At 45.8% G+C, this 10,537-nt stretch overlaps 1 protein-coding gene across 1 annotated transcript; it reads left to right on the top strand.

The window, feature by feature from the left end:
* Positions 1–481: 481 nt before the first annotated feature.
* LOC106807539 lies at positions 482–10,166 on the top strand. Its single transcript, XM_014809907.1, has 4 exons — positions 482–754; positions 8,634–8,761; positions 8,975–9,120; positions 9,451–10,166. The coding sequence occupies exons 1-4, from the start codon at positions 609–611 to the stop codon at positions 9,661–9,663; spliced, it is 633 nt and encodes a 210-aa protein (XP_014665393.1). The 5' UTR covers positions 482–608; the 3' UTR covers positions 9,664–10,166.
* The last annotated feature ends 371 nt before the right edge of the window (positions 10,167–10,537 follow it).

The raw sequence follows: 10,537 nt of genomic DNA, 5'->3' as shown, positions 1-10,537 counted from the left end.
TTATTATTTAGATTTATTAGTACTGTTGTAGATTTCATTACAGAGACAATATATTTGATGTTGCCACAAGCGCATGCACCACCGATTACAATACATGTACGTCATTTACATTTTACTACAGTCAAATGCTATGATGTTTCTCCATACAGAAATACGACGACACACACAAGAGGCCGCCATCGCTACTTCTGACCATTGCGCCACCTACTGACTTGTATGTTGTATCTTGTATTACTTCATACTTGCATGTTTATACCAAATAACTAATAATAAATAAATTATAAGCTTTTCGTTTATGCTAAATTCTTAGTGAAAACAAGGTCAACACCTTTTAATTTAGTTTTTGGTAAGAATGTGACTAGGGCTCTAGCCTTGCTCTAGCAGAGAGAGAGGATGGCAATCTCAAGGGGCAATCTTACTTAATTATGATATACTCAGTCGCGAGATGGCACCACTAGTTTTGCATCACAACGTGAATCACAAAGCAGAGAACATGTTCATGTTAATGTTATTGTTATTCACTTAGTGTTAGTGTTACACTTACAGACTAAAATATATACACCATATTATAACTCTGAACATCGATTGTTTGCACACTAGTGCTCAAGATGCAATGTTCATATGCTGATGCCAGGATGAGTATGGGCTTATTTATTGTCCTTTGCCTTTCATTTGAAATCAAGCAGATAACTTCATTGAAGCAAAGTGATGATCAAAGAAATGCAAATACAGCAACACCGTCTTCGACATGTTCGTAAGTCATTTTTAGCTCACCTTGACATCGTCAAGCTGAGCTATTGCCATGGGTCGTCGTCCATCGTCCGTCCGTCCGTCCGTCCGTCCGTCCGTCCATTCGTCTGTCCGTCCGTCAACATTTCGCTACGGTCAACGATAACTCAGGAACCGTTTGGCCCACATGTTTGAGATTGGGTAACTGCTATGCTCCCATATTAAACGTCCTATTTTGAAGCACGCCAGTCGACGTACTTTCGAGCCATGGCAATTTTTTGGCAAAAATGGGAATTGCCATTAGTCAGTTCAGGTTCAACGGATTTTGCTAAAATAAGGTAGGGTTTGGCAATATAGCATATTATATAGACACAAACAGTCTGTGCGTGTCACACTCGTCTTGGTTCGTTTACAAGATTTCATTGGACAATACGCTTGTTAATGCCAAAATTGGTATTTTCCTCCACCCTGCCGATAAAACGTCTAAATTAGAGTAAAGTTTTACAAAACATGTCGGAACGCAGCATAACCTATTTATTTTCAAATGCCATCACTAAGTCTACAAAGCGGGTATAGTGCCATCTACGGTCACAAATTGTGATTTTATTTTGGTTTATAAATTGATTATTGCGATATACAGATGGCAATCGTCTTCTATATGGTGTACGTCGATGGTGTGCTCAATTAAAAATTGACTTCTTGCTTACTCACGTCATTTGTGATCCTGTTTCTGTTTGGATTATTTGCTTGTGCTGTGCTTGGTGTGGCTTTAGTTCCTGGTGTTTTTCTTGGTTCTTGCTTTTTGTAGATCGTGTGCATTGAGTATTTTGGCGATGGGTGACTGGTTGTCGTTTTTTTGATTTTGTGAATTTTTGTTGTTATGTTGCGCTTTACTTCTTGTTGGTGTTAATTTGGTGTTTCTCTGTTCTTGAAATCTTCCCTAACTAACCAAAACGTACTCGTGTTGGTAAACACACTGGGTACTGCGCACTCAGAATTTAACCAGGGAAGTATTGATATTGTTTTTTCGTATTATGTCTGCGCATTGTATTTTTCTCGATATTTATTCGCCTTCATCAATTAGTTTTTAGCGATACGATGATGTCTATACTATTATATATATCGCATATATGCTCTGTTTCTGTAACGCCCGAAGTGTAAGAAACTGAATTGCCACTAAATTTCGTATTGCTACATGACTGGTAAGCTTTCGCAACGACGTACGATGCTGGTTCGAGTTGCGTCCTCGTTTACCTTTGGGCTTACTTACCTCCTAAATAACAAGTGAAACTGCTATAACTATTCATCCTTCATTTCCTATTCATTTCCGGCCTGGGTCTTGGTGAATTCGGTGTCTGTGGTCTTCTATCTGCCGTTATACACATTAAAATTTTACTACATGTGTTGTTATGGGAAAGCCAAGACTTGGACCAGGTTGTGATCGTATTATTTTTCTGTTTCTTCGTCGATAACTTAGCAGAATGATTTGTGACCATTCTCAGAGCAGATTTCGTTATCGCCTTATTTACTGCTCAATTTGCGCGTTTGATAGAATCAACCAAAAATATGTCTTGGCGAGGGTTAAGGCGTTTGCGCCCGCACACCAGCCCTCGATTCTTTACAAACGATGACAGTGCGATGGAAAGCGCATGAAGCTGGTATGTAAGTGTTGCTGCGGGCGCCCACACCCGATTCGTAGTTGAATTTCTTTCAATGTGGTTTTAGGTTGGTATCTCCACCCCGTACACGTGTTTTTGTTCCTGAGGTGAGTTGTGGGTCGGGTGGTGTCACCTGCTTGCACACTGGTACAAAAGTCGCGTGTCCCAGAATTGGAATCGGTTCTCGCGTAAAATCATACATGTTTGATTTTTGGAACCGAGTCTCACCCGTATTTAAAAATAAAGCGCTGTGACAACATGAGACGCGCTACACCTTGACATCGTTTTTCACGCTTCATCGCTTCATCGCGTCTCATCGCTTCATCAGGTTTTGTTGAAAAATCGCTTGTGTCCTAGTGTCGGCATCGGTGCTCCTTTATGCTCATAGGTGCTTAGTGCGTAGTCGCGGCCATGGTCTGGCGCTGAGCTCCTGCGTCAGCACGGCACCTTGCTCGTGGCACAGTATGTCTTGTAGGAGTTAAAAAAAAAATTTCGTGCATGGGCCGGAATCCATAGAGTGTGAGCCCAACATATATTCCAGGATGAGATACCCCGGGCTGGGGGCATCGTCACCCCACCCATTATGCGCTAAGTCTCATGTGCCGACTGCGAAGATCAAAAATTCGGGTGGGCTCTTTTGCCGAGTAGCTAACTCAGGTCCGTGAAAAATGGGGGTCTCTTGGAACTACGATAGGTGTTGAATGGTGGTGTATGTGCCGTGTAACTGGTGATGGTCGTAAAATATGGGGGTCGGCGGAACTCAGGATTTCGTTGAAACCTGCAATTGCTATGACTACTGAGCACACGTTTTAGAAGATGGCGTGGCCGTCTCCTGAACTGGTTGGCGGGAATGTTGTGTGTGGTGGATGTGAAATCCGTTCCGGGGCGCGTGCTGTCTAGTGATTTGGCTTTTAATCTATGCTTGTTAGGTCCACTATTGTAAGACCATTCTGTGCTTCGCTGTGTAGAATCCGGCCGGTGTGCGTCGTGTTTAGTTTATGTGCGATCATGTTTCAACAATAATTGTGTGTTTTGTATGATTATCGATAGAGTGCAGAAAAAACATGACCCGCGAGAAGAGATTAACGCACGCACACGCGCACACACGCACACATACACACACACACACTACACAGCACACACACAGCACACGACACACAACACCACACACCACACACACACACACACCCACACCGACACAAACACACAACAGCACGCACGCGCCGACGCACGGCACGCGTACGCACGGCACGCACACATACAACACAGCACACGTTGCATGCAGGCTCTGACGGGCCCGGCTTCGAAACTATTCTGAAGTACGATGCACTGGAATTTCGGAAATATTTAAAAACTAGCAGTTGTCCGGACATCTGGGCAAAAATGTCATATGATCTGATGGCCTAACAAACTTAGACTTGCTCTTTGGAACGAGATAGTTCTTTAAAACATTCGTATGCACTGGAACTGGGAAGTTGTGCGGTCTTGTTGCGCGGACTCGTAGTGGGTTAGCCTGCGTTGAAAATCGTGGCGTCTCTCCCGCGCACATACTCCTACTATGCAATATATAGTGGAGTGCCCCTCCACCGACCCAGCTATCGCACCCAGTTAAGGCGCCCTCAACTATTTTTCATAATATAGGTACTGATAAGTATATCAATTGTGTGGTTAAATAACGTTTTATTAGTTATCTATACTCATAATATATATTTTAGATACTTTTAGTCAAAACTTCAGCGTTGTAGCTGACAGTCCTCTTTTGAAATTTACCAAATTCGATGCTTTAATCAAATCATGACATTTGATTGCTGTCAAACATAATCTCTGGATGAGATGTGCTAGGAAAATGCTCTACTTTCCAGGGTCTCTACATTTCGAAATTGTTTTTCGTGGGGTCATGTACACCCAGACTCCCCGCATCGGGCTACATATTGGTTCTGTGCGTGGATGTGCCTAGCTTTTTTGGGAGGGGCCGACTACGGCTCCTGCGGTTATAATTAATCATTCTTCACATTAGCAAATGTGACGTGTTGAAAAATATTTGGCTGAAGCGTTCGCAGCTAAGCTGACTAATGAGACGAGATTATCGTCCTATACGTGATGCATGGGCTGAATATAGACCGCTAGAAAAAAGTGTTTTGCTACGCACAAAGGCGAAGCTTACATTTCTATATGGAGATTGTTCATAGGCATTGCTTCGCTGGCGTACTTATTCGTGTGCTGTCCATTACTGAGGTGTTTTCTGCCGACCAATATCAGTGTAGTAACACAAGTTTATTTACCAGTGATCTTTTTTTTTTGATTGACTTTTGCACCATGGTGTCGATATCCTGAACTTATTGACCCCTTGTACGTGGTCTTAACCATTAGTCCGTCCCATTAGATAATAGATACTGTTGTACCTTTATGACGTAGTTATGTTTCTATTCTTATCGCATCCAATCCACTGTGCGCGTCGTGGATGGGGGTGCGGCTCGGCGAGGGGCCGCGGATGGGTGGTAGGGACGGAGAGACGGGGGGGTTGGGGACTGTCAGACGCAAGGGTGAGAGAGCGGGGGGGGGGTGTGTGGGAGGTGAGGGGGCTAGAGGTGGGGCACGGGTGGAGTGGTGTGAGGCCGGACCGGCTGGGCGCTTTGACGGGTGTGGTTATGGGTGATCTCTGAGTGTGCCGTGAGGTGAGGTGAGGGTGTCAGATTACAACATTAGGACGGGAGGGTGGCTCACCACGACTAATCATCACTCCCGATTTATGTGGGGGGCGGTGGGAAGTGCGGAGTGAGACGACGAACAAGTGGGCGCGAGTGAGGGTTCAGAGGTGAGCGCGGGGTGAGGATGGGGGGAGAAGTGTCTAGTTGGTGGAGTGGCCTTGCAGCTGACAGGAGCCTCGTTACGCTAGTGAATCTGTATCCTACTGGGTGGTGTGTTGATGTTTTTGCTATCAGGTAAGGGGATCGAGGCGGGGGGTGTGTTTGTGGTGCGGTAGCGTGTAATGGGTTAGCTAGGCCGTAGGAGGGGAGGGAGGTGAGGTTTTTGTGGCACTTGGGTTTTAATCAGGCTGTTGTGGTGAAAAGAGGTTGGTGTGTGAGGTTTGGGCTGCATGGCGGGTGTAGTCGTGGCGGATGCGAGCCAGACCACAGGTGATGCGCGCAAGGGGGCCGCTACTTGTCGGGTGGGTGAGGTAGGATATCGAACGGCGAGAGGCGAGTCAAGCGGCTCTGATGTGGAGACGGTGCTCGCTCAGCACTACGTCGATGGTTGTGGGTTGCAATGGGGTGGGGTGCGAGAGGCTGGGTGTGGTGGGTTGGAGAGACGGCGTACGCGGTGGTGGGGTGGGGCGTGGGGTAGGCGTATAGAACATGCGTTGCGAAGTTACGTACTAGGTAGACTATGGTCACAGCAAGCGCTTGGAGTATCTATGAATGTCTACACACATCTCTTGCCGACTTATTGTATAGCCAGACATTTTGATCAGCTGAAACATTTAAAACCTCACGGGTGACCTCTTAGGGACGGCTGTATTTTGATTAGGTGATTGATTTGATGGATTACGACATCCAAATATCAGGCGTATATCCTATGGCGCCGAGCCAGTAGTGATATTTTGTAAGCTCGAGTTTCGGTCTTTAACACCTCTGCCTCGTTAATACCTGTGCCGTACATGGCCTGATGCAATGTGACCACTGCTATAGCTGATTAATGGCGGCTGTAAGGTTTAGTAACGACCTCGCTTACTTGTGGATATCCCAGCTCGCGCGTGTCTGTACACGTAGGTGGGGTTTGCTTGTGCTGTTGGTCACGGCGGTGGTGACGCCGGCTGCTGGCCGTAACTCTAGGTGGGTGTGCACCTCCATGGACCTCCTCGCTTGTACCAGACCATACAGCATCATTCAGTAATGTTTTCTCTGCTACTAATGTTACTCGTACCCGTATATCGACTGGAATGTACTGAGCCAAATAGTAGGACATAAACAAGCTTTGTATCGTAAGCATTAACAGATTGCAATATCATACGCATCCGGTCCGTACATGTTATGTTATTATTTTACATAGTCATGTGGTTCAATAGATGCAAAATCGGGTAAGCGAAAACAATCAAATTCGACTAGAGTAAAACCGTTTAAGAATACATCAAAACTATTGGTTTATCGTTTAACACTCTAATCATTTACGTTAGTATGAGATATCGATTTTAATGCGACTCTAGGTTTGCCGTGTATAACTTTGTCATAGACAGCTTGCATTTGAGCGCTCACCCCCCTCTGATGGGTCACCTCTGTGGCGGGTTCCGTTCCCACCCTCTCGCAACCGCGTGTGATCACAGGTACTTGGAACCAGAGTCAGGCTAAAACCTTAATGAAGTAATAGTAAACGCACAAATCAATCAAACATGCTTCTACGATACTACCCTGTCAATTATACGTGGTCCACTGGGGTCACTGTATTCAACTTGCTTTCACAAAAGCTAAATGTCAGAAACTAGCCGCTCCCGCCGACTCGGCCGCTGTGCGTTGCTGTGTCGCCGCTGCGAGTGTTGCTTGTGCCGTGTGCGGTGTCGCCTGAATATAATGATATATAAGGCTGCTTTCGGTGGAATATATATATATATCATTATAGTATTTGATCATTCGCTAGGTATATGGGATGGCTAGTGGAAGCTTGCGATGGTCATATATCACCGACTCGGAAGGGATGGGGACGCGAGCACTAGGCCACGACTCGAGAGTGCTGGGGGGTGGGGCGGCGGAGGTGCGGGGGGAGAGTGCGGCCGTGATGCTGCATTGGCTGTGGTGAAGGCCGAAGGGTTGATGTATACGTGTGGACGTATATGTTGTGACACGAGCATGTGGATAAGTGGTTAATAGTGGGAGTAGGTTTGTGAATGGTTGCGTTGCATATTGTTTTCTAGTTGTTTACTCGACTTTGTCCCAGAGTTGGCATGTGGCCTGTTGATTGCCCCGCTGCTAGGCCCTGCGCTTTATACGGGACTTTCAGCTCATCCCGCTTTCGCTGATATAAACACTATTGTGATCGGAGGAGGTAAAATACAGCACATTAGCCGCGCCATTTGGCCGATAGGTGTCACAATTCATGGCGACGTGTCCAGTTGAGCGGATATATTAGGTGAAAAATACGTCTCGCGATCATGAGTATATACGGAAACAAAATCATGATCAATTAGCACATCGGAAGCTAAAATTTTATGCTGCATGTAGTGTGATTTTTTTTTTTGTGATGCTTGTTCTTTTTTGTGCTTCATGTGCGTGTCCACATTGTGTTGCCTGTGGTGTAGTTATGTTGCTGGTGCCCTTGCGTGCGTGGCTTGGCGTGCGCTGGTGGGTTTGGCGGGCTTTTCATTCGTGTGCGTGTCGGCTGGCTGTGTTGTACGTGCGTGCGTGTGTGTCTGTGAGTGAGCCTACAGTGGGTCATTGACACTTTCATTTATGTCAAGGAAACAGATGCGAATCAAGCTTAATTACTGATAGTATAACTACGTCTACTCTAGGCTTAGCTTCCACCTGCCAGGAAGAAATCGGTAACTCGCAAAGAACGATATATTAACAAATTATTCATGTACTGCCTCTTCAACTTGTGAAGTTTTGTACATTTGCGAAAATGAGGGCCAGGATCGCAGGTCAGATGATTAGAGTTGCTCATTTGGGTACAGGAGTAGGAGTGGCTGGTAGAAGAATGAGAGAAAGTAGAGGAGGAGAGTGAGCTAAAAAAGGTAGACTGCATGGGAAGGATAGATTAGGTAGAGGAGAAGGAGTAAGTAGAGGAGATGGATGAAATAGAGTGGTAGAAAAAAGAGGAGGGGAGGAGGAGGAGGAAGAGAAGAAAGAGAAGCAGCATGAGAAGGAGAAAGGGGTAGATCAGGGGGATGAGGTGGAGCAGGAATACGGAGAGGAGGGGACTAGACCTATCAGGTGCAAGGGGAACAGAGCTTGAAATAACACCTCCCGCTATCAGAGACTCATAGGGGCACCCAGTAACATTCTCACAAATGTGCCATGTGACCAGTGGTGTAGTGTTATAACGCAGGCACAAAATTTACTGTCTACACGCATATTAGCACAATATGTGTTAAATGCGTAGTATCTGGTGGCAGCGTAAATATGTTTATGTACCCATGTTTATACAGCCATGTTTATATACCATTCATGATTGTTACGTATGCTGACCCTATACATGTACAACACGCGTACAGAGTTCAGTAAAGTAATGGAATACGTATTTACAAATTTTCAGAAGTGCTTGCACTGTAATGATGCCACCTACAGACTCCAGATACCGCTGCTGGGAGAACAACCTTCAGTATTTTACTGACCAACTGCTTGAGTCCATTTACAACTACACAAGTATCATAAGTCACATTGGTGGGTATAGCACTAAAGCCAAACTATTGTAGTTGCATTCTGATAAAATGTTGGTGTAATATGAAGATGGTAAACCTAAGCCATTTGATGTGAATCGTGTAAGTAGCATTAGGTGATGATCTATAATGTATATGTATATGTATATGTATAGTGTATAGGTATATGTGCAGCTATGCCCGAATCCATGTAATAAAGTGCTTGTCTCATTCACAGAGGCCTATAAGAGCTTACATTCTACCACCACTGAGCAGGAGATGACTAAGGAGTACTGGTCTGCCATAAATAAAACTGTGAAACGAAACGAAGGACCGTATGGAAATGAAGATTTAGTAGTCATATTCGAAATCATTTTAGAGAAGGTGAGTGCTGTTAAAAGGGATCCACGCTGTGATGTATTTCACGAAGCTATATTTTGAGCTAATTGAAGTCTGTTGTCCCCCAGCTTGCTCCTATTTTCTTCTTATCAAGTTTACAGTCACTCTGGTTTGGTTTTGGAGTCGGTGTTTATCATTAAACTGCAACTCACCTTTACGAATGTGGATGTCTTCTTTTCATTGATCCCATCCATGTGCAAAATGAAAATTTTTGACAAATGGGTAAATGTGAGCGTGTTAGCCAGGCGGGCTAACAAAGCGGTAGCTTCGCTAATCGTGTGACCGAACTCTCAGTTGTTTTGTTTCTCTCGACAGACGCGGATAACGGCAAATCGGACGGACTTCCGCGAATTTCACCACAACTGTCCGCTGCCGCTGGACTACGTGAACAACCTATGGTACTGGCTAGTGGCCGGCTTCGGCGTAATCTCTGTACTCATCTTCGTGGCCATGTTATTGTATGCACGGGAAATGAGAGCAGAATCTAAACAACTTCGCCTGCTGTACAACAAGGAGGCGATGTACTGAGGCACGTGTGTTATGTTAGACAGCGCCCCTACATTTAGATGGCTATATCAGTAACGACCCTCTACAGTAAAGTGGTACCATGACACCTAGTGGCCGGTGAATGAGATAACGACTCTCTTTCACATGTCGTTTGTACCAGTGCTATCACTTAGTAGTGCTTTGTGGGGTAAAGGGCCAGCATAGAGCATATATAACGATTGGTGATACTTTTGTTGAAGTGCTGCTAATTTAATAAGTACTCTACGTGGTTGCATTTTTGCGAAGCTTTCTTAAGCTATGTAACTTGCATATACGGGTCACTTTGAAGATGGTCATTTTATTGATGGTTGGATACTGAGTGATACTGTGCAAGTAAGTATGCTGCATATTTATATGTGAATGTGTGCTTGGAAAACTGCCCAGAGTAATACATGTGCCAGCAGGCACCCTCTGCAGTGATCTGTGCGTCAGCACGCGCCCTCTGCAGTGATCTGTGCATCAGCAGCGCGGCCCTCTGCAGTGACATGCGTCAGCAGGCGCCCTCTGGCAGTGATCAGTGGCATCCAGACAGGCGGCACCTCTGCAGTGATCTGTGGTCAGCAGGCCCCCTCTGCAGTGATTCTGTGCGTCAGCAGGTGCACTCTGGCAGTGATCAGTGTGTCAGCAGGCGCTCCTCTGCAGTGTCAGTGCGTGCAGCAGCGCCCTCTGCAGTGATCTGTGTGTCAGCAGGTGCACTCTGCAGTGATCTGTGTGTCAGCAGGCCCCCCTCTGCAGTGATCTGTGTGTCAGCAGGCGCCTATGCATGATCTGTGTGTCAGCGGCGCCTCTCTGCAGTGATGCAGTGCGTCAGCAGGCCGCCCTCTGGCAGTGATCTGTGTGTCAAGCAGGTGCCACT

The sequence above is a fragment of the Priapulus caudatus genome, unplaced genomic scaffold (genome assembly GCF_000485595.1).
Source record: "Priapulus caudatus unplaced genomic scaffold, Priapulus_caudatus-5.0.1 Scaffold221, whole genome shotgun sequence".
Taxonomy (NCBI): Eukaryota; Metazoa; Priapulida; class Priapulimorpha; order Priapulimorphida; family Priapulidae; genus Priapulus; species Priapulus caudatus.
Note: the sequence above shows the minus strand (reverse complement) of the source record. Positions and strands in the feature narration are given on the sequence as shown.